This window comes from Geotrypetes seraphini, chromosome 5 (assembly GCF_902459505.1).
Source record: "Geotrypetes seraphini chromosome 5, aGeoSer1.1, whole genome shotgun sequence".
Lineage (NCBI taxonomy): Eukaryota > Metazoa > Chordata > Amphibia > Gymnophiona > Dermophiidae > Geotrypetes > Geotrypetes seraphini.
The window spans coordinates 163,152,745-163,174,026 of NC_047088.1; the positions used below are offsets into that span (position 1 = coordinate 163,152,745).

The 21,282-nt window shown below is 45.5% G+C and overlaps 1 protein-coding gene across 9 annotated transcripts in view; it reads left to right on the forward strand.

Annotated features, from left to right (window-relative positions):
- Window positions 1-21,282, forward strand: part of FN1 (fibronectin 1) — a 361,029-nt gene that overhangs the window by 215,909 nt on the left and 123,838 nt on the right. For all 9 annotated transcript variants that reach the window (XM_033945944.1, XM_033945938.1, XM_033945939.1 and 6 more), the window contains exons 21-23: window positions 5,847-5,941; window positions 16,798-16,966; window positions 19,827-19,913. In XM_033945944.1, coding sequence (XP_033801835.1) covers window positions 5,847-5,941; window positions 16,798-16,966; window positions 19,827-19,913 — 351 coding nt within the window. The remainder of the gene's footprint in view (window positions 1-5,846; window positions 5,942-16,797; window positions 16,967-19,826; window positions 19,914-21,282) is intronic.

Here is a 21,282-nt window from a genome sequence, read left to right on the forward strand (position 1 = left end):
CCTAGACAAATGCCATCCAAAATTCCTCACTTGGAAGGTGATTTTCCTGCTCGCGCTCACTTCCACTCGGCGGGTTAGTGAGCTACAAGCTCTAGTGGCGGACCCACCCTTCACGGTATTCCATCACGACAAGGTGGTACTCCGCACCCATCCAAAATTCTTGCCTAAAGTATTGTCTGATTGTCACCTCAATCAGTCCATTGTCTTGCCTGTGTTTTTTCCCAAGCCCCACTCTCACCCCGGAGAGGTGGCGATCCATACTCTTGACTGTAAGAGAGCGTTGGCCTTTTACCTCCAACGCACTCAGTCACACCGGAAAGTCCCACAATTGTTTTTGTCCTTCGACTCAAACCGGTTAGGTCACCCAGTCTCCAAGCGCACCTTGTCCAACTGGTTGGCCGACTGCATCTCCTTCTGCTACGCTCAGGCTGGTCTCACGCTGCATGGTCGAGTAACGGGACACAAGGTCCGAGCGATGGCAGCCTCCGTAGCGTTCCTCAGGTCCACACCTATTGAGGAAATCTGCAAGGCTGCCACGTGGTCTTCAGTTCATACCTTCACCTCCCACTACTGTCTGGACTCACTGTCCAGGAGCGATGGCCGGTTCGGCCAATCGGTTTTGCGAAATCTATTTGCTTAAATTGCCAACTTCTCTCCATCCCTTTTCAGTTAGCTTGGAGGTCACCCACATGTGAGAATATCATGCCTGCTTGTCCTGGGATAAAGCACAGTTACTTACCGTAACAGGTGTTATCCAGGGACAGCAGGCATATATTCTCACAACCCGCCCACCTCCCCGAGGTTGGCTTCTTTGCTAGTTAAGTGAACTGGAGACCACGAGGGGATGCACCCCCTAGTGGAGCAGGAAGGCACGCATGCGTGGAGCAGCAGAGCAAATTTAAATCTTCATTCAAGTTTGCTTGAAAATGCTTCCGCATCGGGGCTCCGTAGATGACGTCACCCACATGTGAGAATATATGCCTGCTGTCCCTGGATAACACCTGTTACGGTAAGTAACTGTGCTTTTCGGAAGTTCAGTGCCGTGGCCGTCGTTCTGGATCGATGTTTTTCCCATGTGTCCAGGTTGAAGCGGATCATATTGTGATCACTGCTTCCCAGCGTCCCTTCTACTTCTACATCTTGCGCCGGTCCTCGTAGTCCATTTAGAATTAAGTCCTGAATTGCATTTATAAGTACATAAGTACATAAGTAGTCGCCTCCGCCGGGGCAGACCAGAGGTCCATCCAGCCCAGCGGTCCGCTCACGCGGCGGCCCATCAGGCATATTGCCTGATCAGCGGTCCCTGTCTAATTTTATGCCTACCTCTACACTTATCTCTAAACCTTCCACTGCTCTTATCTGTACCCCTCAATCCCTTTGTCTTCCAGGAACCTATCCAGGTCATCCTTGAAACCCTGTACTGTGCTGTTTCTTATCACGGCCTCCGGAAGGGTGTTCCATGTGTCCACCACCCTCTGTGTGAAAAAGAACTTCCTTGCGTTTGTTTTAAACCTGTCCCCCTTCAATTTCATCGAGTGACCCCTTGTTCTTGTGGTTTCTTTCAAATTGAAAAATCTGTCTTTGTCAACCTTTTCGATGCCCCTCAGGATCTTGAAGGTCTCTATCATATCTCCTCTGAGTCTCCGCTTTTCCAGGGAGAACAGCCCCAGCTTCTTCAGTCTGTCAGTGTATGTAAGGTTTTCCATACCTTTAATCAGTTTAGTTGCTCTTCTCTGGACTCCCTCAAGCATTGCCATGTCCTTTTTGAGGTACGGTGACCAGTACTGTACACAGTATTCCAGATGCGGGCGCACCATAGCCCGGTACAGTGGCAGGATGACTTCCTTCGTTCTGGTCGAGATACCCTTCTTAATGATACCTAACATTTGGTTTGCTTTCCTCGAGGCTGTGGCGCATTGTGCCGACGCCTTCAATGTCGTGTCTACCATCACTCCCAAGTCTCTTTCCAGATTACTGACCCCTAGCATTGATCCCCCCATTTTGTAAGTGAACATCGGGTTCCTTCTCCCTATATGCATGACCTTGCATTTCCCTACATTGAAGCTCATTTGCCACTTTTTCGCCCATTCTTCCAATGTCGTAAGATCCCTTTGGAGATTCTCGCAGTCAACCGTGGTTTCAACCTTGCTGAATAGTTTGGTGTCATCTGCGAATTTGATGACCTCGCATTTTGTTCCCGCCTCCAGGTCGTCAATGAATATGTTAAACAGGAGCGGTCCCAGCACCAATCCTTGAGGAACCCCGCTCGTGACCCCTTGCCAGTCCGAGTAATGGCCCTTTACACCAACCCTCTGCTTCCTGTCTGCCAGCCAATTTTTGATCCATCGGTGGACCTCCCCGCGCACCCCATGATTCCATAGCTTCCTGAGCAACCGCTCATGTGGTACCTTATCGAAGGCTTTCTGGAAGTCTAGGTAAATTATGTCTATGGGTTCACCTTTGTCCACCTGGTTATTTACCCCCTCAAAGAAGTACAACAAGTTTGTGAAGCACGACCTACCCTTGCAGAACCCATGCTGGCTCGACCTTAGCTGTCCATTTTTTTCGATATGGTCACAGATGCTGTCCTTAATCAGTGCCTCCATCATCTTTCCCGGGACCGATGTGAGGCTTACCGGCCTATAGTTTCCCGGGTCGCCCCTCGAACCCTTCTTGAAGATGGGCGTGACATTAGCTATTTTCCAGTCCTCCGGGATCTCTCCAGTTTTTAGGGATAGGTTGCATATTTGCTGAAGTGTCTCTGCTATTTCATTCCTTAATTCCTTGAGCACCCTTGGGTGAATGCCGTCCGGACCTGGCGACTTGTCGCTCTTTAGCTTGTCTATCTGCCTGAGGACATCCTCCTGGCTCACCTCTAATTGGACCAGCTTGCTATCTTGATCTCCATTTTCTATTTCCTCTGGTTCTGGAATGTTGGATGTGTCCTCCCTCGTGAAGACCGACGTAAAGAAGTCATTTAACTTGTCAGCTATTTCTTTTTCCTTTTTCCTCTCGTATTTTCCTTGACGAGTTGTTCCAGGAAGCAGTCGCCTACAGCATCCAGGAACTTGGTCTTCCTACTGCAGCTGGAGGTGCCTAGGTTCCAGTTTATCCCCAGATAATTGAAGTTGCCCATGATAATGTGTTGCGTCCCTTGCAGTTGCGTTTAATCTCGTCCGTCATTTCTCCATCAGTTTCTTTGGACTGCCCTGGGGATTGGTAGTAGATGCCGATCTTCATTTCCATTCCATTTATTCCTGGAATTTTGGCCCATAGAGACTCTACCTTATTTTTCATTTCCAGCGTGTTCTCTCCAGTAGACTCAATTCCCTCTTTGACTTATTGGGCAATGCCCCCACCTTTTTGACCTACTCTGTCTCTGTGGTATAACTTGTATCCCGGTAGCACAGTGTCCCAGACGTTTTCCTCATTCCACCATGTTTCCGTGATACCGATGATATCAAGGTTATCTTTTTGTGCCATATCTTCCAATTCCCCCATCTTATTCCTTAGGCTACTTGCGTTCGTATACATACACTTGATTTTGCGGCCTGTTACTTTCTTGCATTTCCTTCCCTCTTGTGTCCCTTTCAATCTGTCAGGATTTCTGTCTTGCCTATGATCCGGTGAGTCTTCCCCGCTATCTTCCTGCACGGTATCCTCTGGGTATACCGTTTTCCGAACCATCGACTCTTGGTTGACTGTCAGCTTTCTCCATCTTCCTAGTTTAAAAACTTCTCAATTTCTCTCTTGATGGTGCTTGCAAGTAGCCTTGTTCCGTCTCCGTTGAGGTGGAGTCCATCCTTCCTGTATAGCTTGCTTTTCCCCCAGAACGTCGTCCAGTTTCACACGAAGTGGAATCCTTCTTCCTCACACCAGCGCCTCAGCGTTCACTGCTTGCAGCTCCGTCTGCCTGTTTTCGTCAGCCCTGGGTACCGGCAGGATCTTTGAGAACGCTACCCTCAGCATTTGGTCTTCAGCTTCCCTTCTAGCATCTGGAACTGGTCGTTCAGTCCTTCTCTGCTGTAGTTCCTGTTGCTCACGTTGTTTGTCCCCATGTGGATCACCACCACCGTATCTTCCTCTTCCACGCTGTCGATGATCCTGTCGATGCGGCTCACTATATCTTCTGTCAGCTCCAGGTAGTCAAGTCACCACTTGATCCTGTCTTCCTTCCGTTATGTGGTTGTTGACTTGTCTGATGATGGAGTCCCCCACGACGATCGCTGTCCTCTCTATCTTCTCTTGTCTCTTCAGACGCAAGTCTGTGTCCCTGTTGTATATCCATCTCTCCAGCCCTCTGCGCACTTCCATCTTCCTTCATCCTGGTTTGGCTTGCACCGGACTCGTCTTCCTGTGGGTTCCCGCCGCTGCTTCCAGGTCTCGCTGCTGTGTCACCCATTTATTCCTTGTGGTTGTTCTCCAGGTGGTCCTTACTCACTGTAGGTGTATCTTGGAAGTTCCACTGTTGCTGGTGATTCTCCACGGCCTTCCTGTATGCCTCCTCGATGGTTTCCTCTGTCTTGAAGTTTTCTGCCTCTCTGTCTTCCTCCTCCACTGCTCAAAGTGCTTTTAGTTCCAGTATTCTGCCTTCCAGGAGTCTGACTTGTTTCTTCAGGTCCTCCAGTTCCTCGCACCGAGTGCATACATAAGACCGCCTCCCAGAGGGAAGATAGTCATACATATGGCAAGCAGTGCAGAAAATTGGGTAGCTCAACATCCTGCGTCTGTCTGCTGCTTCCACTGCTCTCCTCTCGCTGGTCTGCTGTCTGAAGTGGCTTCTCCCTGTTTCCTTGGTGTTACTGTGAGGTCCCTCTCCAGATTTTAAACCTGCTTGCTTGTTGCTTATGTGTCCTCTGTGTCTGCTGTGGTTGTCCTCTGTGTCTGCTGTGGTTGCCCTCTGCTCTTCTTTGCAGTGACTCGTCCCTTCTTAAGGCGCTCTCGCTAAGGCGAGCGCCTTTAACTCTCGCCTTGTATGCGTGCCGAATGGCTAAGCGCTGTTGGCCCCTCCCCTTTTAAGGAGGAGCTCCGATGGATGATGTCGGGGGTGGGCGGGGCTGCCTTTTGCCGAGGCCCTTTGCTCTCTCCTGCCTCTTCTTCTCCTCTCCTGTTCTCTCCTGCACTTTTCTCTCCTTCTGCTTCTCTCTCCTTCTTCTCTCTCCTTCTGCTTCTCCTTTCCTGCTTGCCTGCCCAAGCCTGATTAACTCAGCTCCGTTGGCCCCCTCCCCTTTTAAGGAGGAGCTCCAGTGGATAACGTTGGGGGTGGGCGGAGCTGCCTCTCGCCAAGGCCCTTTGCTCTCTCCTGCCTCGTCTTCCCCTCTCCTGTTCTCTCCTTCTGCTTCTCCTTTCCTGCTTGCCTGCCCAAGCCTGATTAACTCAGCTCCGTTGGCCCCTCCCCTTTTAAGGAGGAGCTCCTGTGGATGACGTTAGGGGGTGGGCAGAGCTGCCTCTCACTGAGGCCCTTTGCTCTCTCCTGCCCCTTCTTGTTCTCTCCTGTGCTTTTCTTTCCTTCTGATTCTCCTTTCCTGCTTGTCTGCCCAAGCCTGATTAGTTAGAGAGATCTTGAAAATCGCCTGGTTTGCAGCCCTCTGGCGCACTGGCAGCGCACATTGATAGTGAAATGGTACTGTGAAGCTGTTCGCAAGACTAATCCAAAACTCTTTAGCCAAGAGTTTGACTGTATTAGATGGATACCTCCGGCTCCAAGAGTTCAGATAAAGACAGCACAATCCTTCAGCTGTAACCTTATAGATTTATGTGATGTGTTTCAGAGGTTTCCTTGCAAATAAAGTTTTCATTAAGTGTTGACATTTCTTGAAATTGAGCATACTTGTTTCCCTTTACAGTGGAACCAGTGAGTTCTATTCCACCCTACAATGCAGAAGTGACAGATACTACAATTGTTGTTACCTGGACACCTGTGCCAAGAATTGGGTTTAAGGTAAATATTTCTTGCTTATTTTTTCTGGTTATGATTAAGATCTTTAAGGAGATGGTGACTAGCATAGTGGCAGCTCTGCATGCAATGGGTGCTTGAGCGCCTCCAAAATTGAGCAAATGCTTTCACTTTGTCCACTTCCCCCCCCCCCCCAATCCTTTTGAAAAGTTGGCTCCTATGGGGGCTAAATATTATTTTTAGATGCAGTAGACAGAGGGTCTGATATCAGCTGGTGGCAATCAGCAGTGAATTTCTGGACTCTGGCATTGAATTTCCGGGTATAGGGAACTGACTAAAACATAGCCAGTTAAGTGTGATATTTGGCATTAATCAATGATGAAGAACTGGATAAAGACAGGACTGCATTTTATGTAGTCCTATTTATGCAGTTATCTTAACCAGTTAAAGGCCGAATATTGGCACTTAACCAACCAAGTGCCAATTTTGGTCCTGGAACGCCCCCAAAATAGCTGGAGGCAGAGTTGTACCAGTTGTACCACTGTCCCATCACCACTGAGAATGACTGGTTAGCCCCAGGCAGTTGATTTAAGTGGCCATGGTAGGGAACCTGACTGTGTGATAATTGCAGAGGCAATGCTAGACACACCCCTAATTGTTATTGCCAAACCTCTGTAATTTCTACATGCTGGTTTTTGCACCTAATGTGCTATAAGTGAAAACTCTTACTGTAAACAGGCCCTAAGTCAGTGTACTAGTTTACTTGAGCAATTTTTTGCAGTGGATTATATGTTGAAATATATTTCTAGCTTTTGCTTATTAAATTGCTTCATTTCCTATGAACGCTTCATGATGGATTAATTCCTTATATTGGAAAACAAAAGCTATGACCAAGGCCATCTCTTAAAGGGGCCAGCATCTTTAACTGGAAGAAGTGGTTAGAGTACCTGTCTAAGCTGTAAGCTCCTCTAAGGATGTTCCAATCAAGTCCTCCCCTCAAAGTGAAACCTTCAACTGGTTCCCCTCAACCTGAAGGGGCCATTATCAGTAAGGCCCCTACCAGAAATCTCACCACTCACACTGGAAGCCCTCCCAAGCATCAATCCACTCCTCCCTCTTACTATCCCAAAAGCCTCACCCCCCTCCCTCCCCTCCCCCGGCCGTAACATTGTAGAATTAGTGGTTTCTAGTGGTTTGATCTGGACTGAACCCCAGTTATTCCTATCCTCACTGGTACCATCATCTAAAATGACGCAAACTCCTAGCAGTAGTCTCGTGCTACTTCCACTTGGCATAAGGTTTCCATATAAGGGCATCTGCCTTAAAGAGGGTCCGAAGCCTTGGGGATGGGGAGCTCTGGTGGGAGTGGGGATACTTCTGTGGAAGCTTTACTCATAAGGGTGGCCCTTCAGGTTTCACTTCAGGGTTCACTTCATTTCAGGCCCTTCAGGGTTTCACTTTTAAGGAGAGGCCTTAGAAGGCCAGATGTGGTTATTTTGCTGGATATACTGTGGCTTGTGGTGTGTACCAGGTATATATCATAAACCAGAGCAGACTATTTATATAGTAATGAGCTGCTTTACATAATTTATATGTTTTCCTCATTACTATATAATTTGCGGTGACTTAAATAATACTGTGTTAGTGCAAGACAACCTGTTATTTGCCTTTTAAATCATGTTAAGGAACAAATAATGCTGGTTATTGCCCTAACACAGCATGATAACGTCCTCCCTAAATGTTATATCTAGAATACAAATTATTGCATGGATCATTCAGAAAAATGATTTGAAAGTTAGGAGCAGTCATAGAAGTCAGCAAGGCTTTAGTTTGAAACTAGTGATTATTAGAACTAGGTTGTTGTTGGGTTTTTTGTTATTATTTAGCTGGTTATTGGGATTTAAAAACTGTTAATGTGAGGAAATTCACCCAAGGTGGTGTACAGCTTGACATAAAACTTTCTATTTTGCTAACAGCATAAAAAATTGTAAAATGACCAAATGTAAGTATAAATACAATCAGTATGGTAAATGTGGACATAGCAATTCTTTAGCATCCAACCAGACTAGTCCAGAACAAATGGGTTGTGTCTGTCAATTAGCATAGATGTAAACAGATAAAGTAGTGCCATGTGAATCGCCTCTTAAGGGCACTGTGTAGTGATAGAATATTCAGTATTTCTCCAACTCTAGCAGATGGTGATGGTATACCAGGCAGATGCTTGACTATTTAGCCCCAATGGCTCCTGAGCTAGTATATTCTGGGGTTTTCTAGCAAAAATTTATTGTAAGCTTAAAGAAGGCAGATGGATGAGAAGAAATTGTGTTTAGGAAATATTTTGAAGTATCTAAGTCCTTTCCTCTTGGAGAGGAGATGGTTCCAGACAGGAAAACTGAAGTTGACTCCTGGACCAGTTTTCTTGACTGGAACCCAGTTGATTATGGGCAGTTCTTTGGAGTTTATTGGAGCCAAAGGGCAATACGCAAAGCTTGAGACCCTCACCCTCACCCTGAATCTCTTATGACTGGAAGTTTCACTCTACAAACAGCAAGTATACTCTGTCTTTCATTTTTCTTTTGTCCTAAACAAAGAATGGGAGCACAATATATTGAGATAATGGGAGGCAGGCGAGCTACCTTCCATGGTCCACGGCAATCCTGGACATTCAATGCCAGGGCCATATCCTGCCAACTGCATTGAATATCCCTGTCAAAGTTTGCTGCCAAAGGATTGGCTGGCCAAGCCCATATTTAATGGCTGGCCTGCTAAAGCCTAGTGGCTAAAGACAGACCTGCTTTTTAGGCAGGTCTGTCTAGCCTCAGCTAGCTAGCTGCTGAATATTGGCAGTGACCAGCTATGTCGTGTGACATAACCAATCATTGGCCAATCCAGGGAATGGGATATTCAATGGGAGATAGCCAACAACTCCTGTTGAATATCGGCAGATGGCCAGCTAGGAACCATTTCTGGCTGGCTAATAGCACTGAATATCAGGTGGTGCACATCTAGAGTTCCCCGTTTTTAGTAGCTCTCTAGTAGAGAATGACACGGGGGAAAAACTATGTCCCCGTCCCCGGACCACCATCCTCTGTACTGCCCCGTCCCCGCTGTCCCTTTCACCGTCCCATCCCCGTCTCTGCCGTCCCCTTCACAGCCCCGTTGTCTCTTTTACCGCCCCAGCCCCATCCCCGTCTTCAGCGTCTTCTCCTCTCCATCCCCCCACCCCCAGCACCCTTCACGCGGTCCAGCAGCTCCCTCCCACCGGCCAGCCTTGCATTTCCCTCCCTCCCTTCTTTTCCCTTACCTTTTCTTGTTAAAACGCGCGTTTTATATAAGGCTAGGAGCTGTATTACAGCCGGAGCCTTGAAGTTGCGTCGGGTTGCCAGCTAGAAAAGTCTCCTCCGATGCAACCGGAAACAGGAAGTTGCGTCAGAGGAGACTTTTTCCAGTGTGCAACGCGACTTGACTTCAAGGCTCCGGCTGTAATACAGCTCCTAGCCTTATAGAAAACGCACGTTTTAACAAGAAAAGGTAAGGGAAAAGAAGGGAGGGAGGGAGGGAGATGCATGGTCGGCCGGCCGGCGGGAGAGAGTGGGCTGCCGCTCGTTCACCGCACCTTCCAGATGGTTCACCGCCCCGTGCTACCATTCACCGCCCCACGGGGCGGTGAATTGCCTTGTTCCTGAACTTGCGGTGACCATTTTTTTTGGTCACTATTTTGGTGGGTTACCCGCGGCTAAACACGGCTAGCCGCGGGTAACCACCACCTTGTCATTCTCTACTCTCTAGTATTATGTTTGAGATTGGTGGGTTATAAACACTGATCATCTCTGCACTGATTTTTCAATGTTTGTGCATTTCTGTAGGCTTATATATTTAACATTACAGTAGTTTTCCCTCCATTCTGAAAGAGACAACATAAGAACATAAAAATTGCCATACTGGGACAGACCGAAGGTCCATCAAGCCCAGTATCCTGTTTCCAATGGTAGCCAACCTAGGTCCCAAGTACCTAGCTAGATCCCAAGTAGTAAAACAGATTTTATGCTGCTTATCCTAGAAATAAGCAGTGGATTTCTCCAAGCCATATCAATAATAGCCTATGGAGCAGTCTCCCAGAAGAGATGGTGGAGACAAAGACTGTGTCTGAATTCAAGAAAGCATGGGATAGGCACATGAGATCTCTTAGAGCAGGGATCTCAAAATCCCTCCTTGAGGGCCGCAATCCAGGCGGGTTTTCAGGATTTCCCTAATGAATATGCATTGAAAGCAGTGCATGCACATAGATCTCATGCATATTCATTGCAGAAAACCTGAAAACCTGTCTGGATTGTGGCCCTCGAGAAGGGACTTTGAGACCCCTGTCTTAGAGAGAGGAAGATATAATGGTTATTGAGGATGGGCAGACTGGATGGGCCATTTGGCCTTTATCAGCCATCATGTTTCTATGACTTCTCTTTTAGGAAATTATCCAAGTCTTTTTTAAACCCCGCTAAACTAACTGATTTCATCACATTCTCCGGCAACAAATTCCAGAGTTTAATTACACCTTGTGTGAAGAAATATTTTCTCTGGTTTGTTTTAAATCTACTACTTAATAGCTTCACATGCCCCCTACACCTAGTACTCATAGTTTTGGAAAGAGTGAACAAGCAATTCATATCTACCCTTTCCACTCCACTCAGTATTTTATAGACCTCTATCAAAACACCCCTGAGCCGTCTCCAAGCTGAAGAGCCCTAGACACTTTAGCCTCTGCTTATACGGAAGTCGTCCCAAACCTTTTATAATTTTCATTGCCCTTCTCTGTACCTGTTCTAATTCCGCTATATCTTTTTTGAGATACGGCGAGTTGTGGCTATACCATAGAGTGATACAAGGGCATTATAACATTTTCATCTTTGTTTTCCATTCCTTTCCTAATAATTCCTAACATTCTATTTGCTTTATTAGCTGCCACCGCATATTGAGCTGAGCATTTCAACGTATCCTCAGAAATGACACCTAGATCCTTTTCCTGGGCAGTGACTCCTAACATAGAACCCAGCATCACATAGCTATAGTTAATGGTTCCTCTATCCCACATGCATCCTTTTAAAATTGTATTTCTCCCCACTTTCCTGTTGCTTTCATGTAAGCAAAGTTGTGTTTTAAGTCCATTGATTGTTCCCCATTTTAATATTTATTGTCAAACACGTGGAGGGGCATAATTGAAAGGAACGTCTAAGTCCATTTTCGTCTAAGTCACAAGTTGTCCAAAGTAAAAAAACAGCCTAGGACACATTTTCGAAAAATACGTCCAAATTTTTTTTGGTTTTGAAAATCGTCTAATTATATGTCCTACCGATCTGATCGTCCAAGTCGCTAAATCGTCCATCTTTATACTACATTTTCGTCCAACTTTTCATCCAAGTCAAAAACGCCTAGAACAAGCCCTTTTTGGACATGGGAGGGGTCTGAAAAGTGATGGACTGAACACCCAGACATGGCACCTAAATAGTGGGGTACCTTACAGGGCACTGCTGTGAACTTTACAAAAAGGGAGCCATGTTATCATCTCACTGCAGCTCCCTTATAGGTCATGGTGAGCCTCCCAAACCACATCCAGAATCCCCTAGACCCACTTATCTACCACCCTAATAGCCCTTATGGCTGCAGGAGCCACTTATATGCCAGTACAAAAGGGTTTTGGGGGTGTATAGGGGAGTACGCATGTTTCAGTATCAATGCAGTGATTACAGGGGCTTATGGGCATGGGGCCTCCTCTCCATGGGTCCCTTAAGCTGCCTCTGTGCAGGACGACTAGGCTTTCCTATGCCAGGCTGCCAGGTGATGATGGTCTGAAGGCTGAATTTTAAAGGTGTGATTACGATTTTTATGGGGTTGGGAGGGGGGGGTCGGTGTGTCACTGGGGTAGTGTGTGGGGGTCTGTAGTTTGTGTCTGCAGTGCTTATCTGGTAGCTTTAGGTGAGTTTTTGTGTCTTAGACCATGTTTTAAATGATCTAAGTCACAACATCCAAATTCCGTTGATCCTGTGCTATATAACTTTCGGTTATACATGCAGTATGACTAAGTCTAAGCCGGCCCAACTCCCGCCCTCGACTCTCCTCCTGAAACGCCCCGTTTAGCGATGCTCGTTCAGCGGCACTATGAAGGCCTAGGTCGTTTAGAAATACGTCCAAAACCCGTTTTTATTATCGGCACTTGGACGTATTTTGACAATGTTCATCCAAGTGCCAACTTAAGCCGGCTTTTGGATGTTTTTCTCTTTTGATTATGAGCCCATTAGTATTTATGATTAGCGTTTTATCAAATTTTAATAAAACTTGAAACTTGATGCATCACTTTCTACTTGCTCATGTTTAACATCTCTGTTTCTGTGCTTCTACTTGCGATACTTCTGTTCAAACCTTCTTCCCACTAGAATGGTATAGTATAGGGCAGGGGTAGGCAATTCTGGTCCTCGAGAGCCAGAGCCAGGTCAGGTTTTCAGGATATCCACAATAAATATACATGGGATAGATTTGCATCTCAAGGAGGCAGTGCATGCAAATCCATCTCGTACATATTCATTGTGGATATCCTGAAAGCTAACCTGACTCCGGCTCTCGAGGACCAGAATTGCCTACCCCTTGTATAGGGGATGATGTTCTTCTGTGTATGAAAGAAGAGTGGGTCTTTGGGGTGATTGTATCTGATGATCTTAAGGCGGTCAAAGCCAGAAAAATGCTTGGGTACATAGGGAGAGGAATGGCCAGCAGGAAAAAAGAAGTTGTGGTGCTCTTGTATAAGTCTATTGTGAAGCCCCATTTAGAATACTATGTGCGGTTCTGAAGACTGCACCTTCAAAAATATATAAATAGGATGGAGTTGGTCTGGAGGTAGCTACAAAACAAAATAGTGGACTGTCATAAAACATATGAGGACAGACTTATAGACCTCGATATGTATACTCTGGAAGAAAGGCGGGAGAAAGGGAATACTGTATAACTGAGTCATTTAAATATCTCTGTAGCATTAGTGTACAGGATATGAGCCATTTTCAAATGAAGGAAAATTCTGGAATGAAAAAGGATATGATGAAGAGGTTATATGCTCAGGAGTAATCTAAGGATGTACTTTTTACAGAAAGAGTGGTGGATGTGTGGAATAGACTCCCAATGGAGGTGGTGGAAACAAGGACTGTGAATTGAAGAGTGGGCATGTGGGTTCTCTTAGGGTAAGGAAGAGATAGTAGATGCTGAGGATGGGCAGACTGGTTGGGCCATTTGACCTTTACCTGCCATCATGTTTCTATATTTCTGTGTGCCTATCATCATGGCATACTTTCAAACAACAAATTGGTTTTGTAATAAACACCAATCTCTTCGGAATTCAGAGCTCTCTAATGCTTCCAGCCTTCCTGCACTTGGGTTTATATTTTATTCAGCCAGAGATTTTTAATCCCACCCTCTTTGGAGAACTTTCTTGCTATAGAAACATAGAAAAAAGCAGCAGAAAAGGGCTATAGCCCACCAAGTCTGCCCATTCCAAGTATCCCCTCCCCTGAATTTACTCCCTTAAAGATCCCACGTGAGTATCCCATTTTCTCTTAAAATCCGTCACGCTGCTGGCCTTTATCACCTGGAGTGGGAGTCTGTTCCAATGATCCACTACTCTTTCGGTGAAGAAGTACTTCCTGGAGTCGCCATGAAACTTCCCTCCCCTGATTTTCAGCAGATGCCCTCTGGTGGTCGAGGGTCCATGAGCCAGAAGATATCATCTTCTGACTCGATGCGTCCCGTGATGTACTTATATGTTTCAATCATATCTCCTCGTTCTCTTCTTTCCTCAAGTGAGTACAGCCGCAATTTTTTAAATCTTTCTTCATACGTGAGATCCTTGAGCCCCAAGACCATCCTGGTGGCCGTTCGCTGAACCGACTCGATCCTCATCACGTCCTTTCGGTAGTGCGGTCTCCAAAACTGAACACAGTACTCCAAGTGAGGCCTCACCATGGCTCTGTACAACGGCATCATAACTTCAGGTCTCTTGCTGACGAAACCTCTGCGGATACACCCCATCATTTGTCTTGCCCTGGAGGAAGCCTTCTCCACTTGATTGGCAACCTTCATGTCCTCACTAATGATCACCCCTAGGTCGCGTTCCGCCGTGGTCCTAACCAAGGTCTCACCATTTAGTACATAAGTTCTACGCGGGTTTCTCTTACCCAGGTGCATTATCTTGCATTTTTTAGCATTGAAGCCTAGCTGCCAAGTAGTTGACCATTGTTCCAGCAATAGTAGGTCGTGTGTCATATTATCAGGTAATAAGCTTTTGCCTACTATGTTGCAAAGTTTGGCGTCGTCGGCGAACAGTGATACCCTTCCTCTAAGTCCTTGCGTCATATCTCTTATGATTAAGTTAAATAGAATCGGGCCCAGGACCGAGCCCTGCGGCACTCCACTGATCCCGTCCGATGCTTCAGATGGGGTACCGTTCACCACCACCTTCTGAAGTCTACCGCTCAGCCAATCCCCAACCCATGTAGTTAGAGTGTCTCCTAATCCTATCGATTTCAGCTTGTTCAGTAATCTTTGATGAGGGACGCTATCAAATGCTTTACTGAAGTCCAAATATACCACGTCCAGTGACTCTCCGGCGTCCAGTTGTCTAGTAACCCAGTCAAAAAAGCTAATCAGATTAGATTGGCAGGATCTACCCTGGGTGAACCCATGTTGGTGTGGATTACGCAGTTTTTCTTCGTCTAGGATTGTGTCAATATTCTGTTTGATCAGTGTTTCCATGAGTTTACACACTATAGACGTGAGACTCACTGGTCTGTAGTTTGCTGTCTCTGTCCTGCAGCCCTTTTTGTGGAGTGGGATTACGTTGGCGGTTTTCCAGTCCAAGGGGACCCTTCCTGTGCTTAGGGAAAGATTGAAAAGAACAGATAATGGTTCTGCCAGGACTTCCCTTAACTCCCTGAGCATTCTGGGGTGTAGGTTATCCGGTCCCATGGCTTTGTTTACTTTGAGTCTTGATAGTTCGTCATTGTACCTGATTGTAAAAACCGCTTAGATAACCTTGATAGGCGGTATATAAAATCCTAATAAACTTGAAACTTGAAACTTGAAACGGGTCTTTCTGGTTATCTCCCGTCTGCAGCTGTGGACCAGCTCCCGGCGCTTCGCGGGTGAACACTGAACAGAAGTATTTGTTTAGTAGTTCTGCCTTCTCAGAATCTGATTCCGCAAAGTTACCGTCCGATTGCTTCAGGCGTACTATCCCATCTTTGTTTCTTTTCCTGTCACTAATATAGCTGAAGAAAGATTTATCCCCTTTCTTAATTTTCCGTGCTAGCTCTTCCTCCATTCGGAGTTTGGCTTCTCTGACTGCTGTTTTGACAGCTTTAGATCTGTCTAGATAGTCCTCTTTCGCCCCCTCTCTGCCTAAATGTTTGTAGGTGATAAATGCATCTTTTTTCTGTTTAACTAGGTCTGAAATTTCTTTACTGAACCATTGGGGTCTTTTGTTTCTCCTGCGTTTACTTACTGTCTTTATGTATCGGTCTGTTGCTTCGTGTAGGATGGACTTCAGAGACGACCACATATCCTCCACATTGTCAGATATTGCTTGTTTATGTAGCTCCTGATGGACAAAATCTCCCATGCGGTTGAAGTCTGTGCCTCTAAAGTTGAGAACCCTTGTTGCTGTGTTTGTCTTAGGGAAACCTTTCTTGAGGTTGAGCCATACCATATTATGGTCGCTGGAGGCCAGTGTGTCTCCTACTGAGACTTCCGTGACGCTATCTCCGTTGGTGAAAACTAGGTCTAGTAACGCCTGGTCCCTGGTGGGCTCCAATACCAATTGCTTGAGACGTGCACCCTTTATGGAGGTTAATATTCTTTTGCTATAGCCCACTTGTTCTGGATTGCTCTAGTATGGATGCTAAGGAAGGAAAATTTATGCCTTATCTGATCATTTTCTTTCCTTTCGTCCTACCAGACTAGTTCAGAAACCCTCCCTAGTTGGTATTTTCCTGTTTCTTATTTCACAGTTAAACATTAATCTATACTAAAATTCCTTCACTTAACTCTTTGGATTCTGACATGAATCCTGACCCAGTTATAAAACTGAGTGTCAGTAGAGTAAACCATTTTGTAGCTTAAGGTATTGGATGCCTACAAAATTTGATTGGAAATTTGGAAATGAGCACCATTGCTTTGTCATTTGAAGAACTGAGCATTCTACTACTGCACAGTGCCCTTAAGGGTCAAATCATATGGAATTAAAATGTTTCTCTGTCTCCATCTCCTGATCAACGGATACAATCCATCTGTGCAGATCTAGTGTGGTAGGACTAAAGGAAAAAAAATTAGCAGGTAAGACAATTTTTCCATTGAAGCCTAGTAATAGGACTAACATGATACCGTATCAGAAATATAAACATTTAACAGCACTGTAAATCAAACTTAAAACAGCAATATCACAATGTACCCACTGCACTAGCAAGCATTTTTCTATGTGTAAACCAGAAATCCCTATTAGTGAAGTGGAATGGGGTAGTGAAACACATTTATAGTTGAACAGGCCAAACAAACCAATCTCTGACTACGTTTTGCAGGCTCTCTAATTGCTGTGCTGGGCAAAATATTAGGCAATAGCCCATGTAATCTCTCCATTCTGTGTATGAGATAAGGCTATCTGCAGATATTATCGTTCTGTAGTAAATATTTTTATACTAGGAAACAATGTTGGGGAATATTTCTGTCAAGTAGGAGAGAAACAGCTATTTCTTGTATTATATTAGCCAGAGATTGACTTATGCCTTGTATATTTTGTTGATATCTTCTCATCAAACGTGAACTTAAAATAATTTTATAGAGTGAGTTTTCATTTTTATTTTCTTGTCATTTAGTTGGGCGTGAGGCCAAGTCAAGGAGGAGAGGCTCCACGAGAAGTGATTTCTGAGTCTGGTAGCATTGTCATCTCCGGTTTGAGCCCTGGAGTGGAGTATACTTACAGCTTATCTGTCCTGACAGATAACCAGGAGAGGGGTGGTTCCATCACCAAGACTGTAGTAACACGTATGATGCTTTTGTTTCTTTTAAATATTCTCCAATTGTTTTCATTGAGGTGATTTTCAATATCCCACGAGACAGAAGGTCTGCAGGTACTTTTGAGTACATGTGAACTTCGTAGCTGCTTTTCAAAGGGGAACTACCCATGCAGCATCTCCTTTTACTCCAGTAGCAAAGGGGACCAAAACACTACATATGAAGGGCAATCTTATAATCTGGGCACCAACATTTACATATCATCCGTGTAACTCTATCACTTATTGGTGTCAGTTGGACATGAATGGGGCTCCCACTTACTTGCATAACTTATTTATTCAATTTTCTCAGAACGGTTTACATGAATTTATTCAGGTACTCAAGCATTTTTCTATGTCTGTCCCAGTGGGCTGACATCTCTCTCTCTTTCCCTCCCTCTTCCCATGGTCCGACATCTGTCTTTCTGTTTCCCACTTCCCAAGGTCTGGCATTTCTCTCTTTCCCTCCCTCTTCCCATGGTCCAATATCTCTCTCTTTTCCTTTCCCAAGGTCTGGCATTTCTCTCTCTTTCCCTCCCTCTTCCCATGGTCCAATATCTCTCTCTTTTCCTTTCCCAAGGTCTGGCATTTCTCTCCTCTCCTTCCTACAGTCTGGCATATCTCTCTCCCCTCCTTCCATTCCAATGGTCTGACAACTCTCTCTCTCTCCTTCCATCACCCTTCACCAGAATCTGACATCTCTCCCTTCTTTGAGTCATCTCTACTCCCTCCCAATGTAACATTTCTCCTTTCCTCCACCACTATTATATCCAACAATTCTCCCTTTCCCCGTGTATACCATCTCTCTTTCCCTCCCACTCCATGCATCTATATCTAACAATTCTCTTTTTCTCTTCCCTACCCCACTGGCAGCATCTCTCTTTCCCTCCCTTCCTAACCCCCCAGCCCATGCAGCATCTGTCCTTCCCAACTCCCTCCCAGCCTATGCAATAACTGTCCTTCCCTGTCTTCACAACCCCCTACCCCCAGCCCGTGGCATGTAGCATATGTTCTTCTTTCCCCCTCCCTCCCCCCCAGCGGGACCCTGCGGCACGACTTCTCTCTTCAGCTCTCGACTCCCCTACCTCCTCCTCGGTCACTGTTATTTTAAATCTTCGGGCAGCTGCTGTGCAGCGTCAACGAGATAAGCCTGCTGCTATCAGCCTGTCTTGGAACCCTTCATTCAGCACCAGATCACCTAGGAAGGAACAGGAAGTTGCTTCTGAATGAAGTCTTCCGGGGCAGGCCGATGGCAGCAGGCTCATCTCGTTGATGCTGCGTGGTGGCTGCCTGAAGATTTAACAACGACCAAAGAGGAGGTAGGTGAGGGAGTTGGGAACTGAAGAGAGAGGTCATAATGCAGGGTCCCGGGGGTGGGGGGTGGGTGTTAGTCTATGTTGCCAGGGATAAATATAACTGCCTTGGCGGTTGTATTATCTCTGGAGGAGAATATTTTCAGCCAAGCAATTTACAGAGAAAGTTATTTTCCCCCACCATCAAGTTCCACAGTGTGTTTCCTGTTCTAGTCAGAACTGATGGGAAACCTATAATTGTCTTTAGTTCAATCTAAGGTTTTCTGATTCTGTCTCAGAGAGTCCTTCCTTCTTTCCTTCTGTTCCTTTGTTTTGTTTTGAGACAAGTGCGCCTGTCTCACCTTCAAATCTCTTCACGGCATCCTTCCTCCCCTCTTTCCACTATCCTGGCTCTCGAGTACCCACTCCACCAGATCCACTCAGAAATTTAAACTATCCTTCCCATCTCTAAATGGCATTTCCCATACAGGAAAACTTGGAACATCCCTCCTCTTCAGGATCACCAAGCTGTGGAACAGCTTCTCTGCCCATCTTCGGAGTTCGACCTCCCTCCAACACTTCAGAAAACATCTGAAAACCTGGCTTTTCTCCAAAATGTAACCACCCCCCCACCTCCATTATTCAAAGCCCCCTCTTTCCTTCCTGTTTAGCAGCCCTTCTTCCTTCCATTGGAGTTCCTTTCTCTGTTTTAATTCCTGTAAACCGTGTCGAGCTCCACTTCCGTGGAGATGACGCGGTATATAAAATTAAGGCTTAGTTTTAGTTTAGTTTAGTTTTGTTGTAGTTCAATTTTTCTGATTATATGCAAGTCAATATTTAAAAGCACATATGTGGTTGTTGGCAACACTGATTGCATAAGTGCTTCTTTTGTGGAGAAAAAAAAGAAAAAACAGGGGCATAATATCAAAAATTCTACATTTTAAAAAAGGGATATGGTTTTGGACAGAGTGGACAAAAAATATACATGGTTTTGGACAGAGTGGGCCAAAAATATACACATTCAGCCAAATTACTGCAGAATATGTAAATTTCAGACAGTCACAATTCAGGCACATTCTTTATTAAATGTTTAAGCGTCACATTAAAGGCTCCTTTTACTAAGCCGCATTAGGGAATTGACGCGCAGAATAGCGCACGCTAAATTGCCACACGTGCTAGACGCTAACACCAGCATTGAGCTGGCGTTAGTTCTAGCCACATAGCGTGGGTTTAGCGCATGCTAAAATACGTGCGCTAAAAACGCTAACACAGCTTAGTAAAAGGAGCCCTAAATGGTGACTGATAAATAAGAGTAACTTATACACATCTTCAGCAGCTCAAAATGTATGAGTGTCATCATACTAACTGTATAACTTTTTTTTTTTGATTAAAGTTATACCAAGTCCCAAAGCTGAAAACCAACTTTGTGCACCATTTACTTCACTTTATGGAACTTTCCTTTCTATAATATTGCATTATACATTTTTTGTGTGTTTAAAAAAAAGCATAAAACATGGGGCAGAATTATTAGCTTACATGCATTTTGTTCATTATTCTTAGCTCTGTCTCCACCAACCAACCTTCACTTGGAACCCAGCCCGGACAGTGGGACGTTGACTGTCTCTTGGAAGAGAAGCACGTCTCCAGGTAAATGGACAATTTAAAACAGGCTGCGAGTGTCTATTGCCTCTACTGTATCTGCAAACAAATAATGTAATAAAGAAGAGATCACTCATAGAGCTCAATGTGGTTTACAATAAGATTTAGATTAGCTATTTAAACTAATCTGACTATACATTGAACAGAAAATTCTTTAACTGCTTTCAAAACATTAAATAAAAATTACATTTTCTTAAGTATAGCGGTAATAAGAGGGCTTTTGTGTCATTTTCTTGGGTGCCATATATAGAATTTCCTTCTAAGGGGCAATTCTTTAAGAAGGGCACCAACATTTAAACACCAAAGAATGTCAATATTCTAGGTATATGCTGTTATACAAAATGACACATAAATGTGATGGAACATTGATTGAAAGCGAGCACACTTATGGATAGGGTCTGGGCAGTGAATAAATTAAGGAGGGATGTTATCAAGATGTCTTAAAAGACAGGTTTTTAGCACATTTTCAGTTACCACGGGAGTCATCAACCTGCAGTATCTCAGATTGCTGACTTCTTCTCGTGTGAGTCTGATTTGTGAGACTTTGTAGATGTCTTTATTGAATAAAAATTAGTTATTATTTTAATGTGTCCGTAATGTGCTTTCTGTTTTTTATCTATAATAATAATATGCTAAGCGCGCATGCGCACTCTTTATCCCGTGTTCCCTGAGTCCTGATCTGTCGGGATGTGGCCGGCAGAGTGCGCATGCACGCCAGAGAAGCCTCTCTGCTCCCCACCTCGCGCGGCTGCAGAAATGGCCCCACACTCGCGGCTTCAGGCTCACTTAATCCCTTGCCGCCCCCCTTCCCGCGATCCAACCGGCTCACTTACTCCCTTGCCGCCCCCCTTCCCTTCCCGCGATCTGACCAGCTCACTTACTCACTTGCTGCCCCCCCTTCCCTTCCTATGATCCGACCGGCTCACTTAGTCCCTTCCCGCCCCCCCCTTCCGTTCCCGTGGTCCTGACAAACCTGCGACTCCATCAACGTCTGCAGCACTGTACACACGCTGCTTTGGGACCTTCTACTGCCCTAATTTACTCTGGCACGTCCCTGATGACATCATCAGAGATGTGGCAGAGCAAATCAGGGCAGTAGAAGGCCCCGAAACAGCATGTGTACAGTGCTGCAGACGCTATTGGAGTCGCAGGTTTGTCGGGACCGTGGGAAGGGAAGGGGAGGCGGAAAGGGACTAAGGGAGCCGGCCGGACTGCGGGAAGGGAAAGAGGGGGTAGGGGAAACGCTGCTGCTGCACAGGGAAGTAGTGGGGGGAGGGAAATGGACAGGGATGGAATGCTGGTTAATAATAGGAGACACAGAAAAAAAAAAAAACCAACACATACAGCAGCCAAAGAG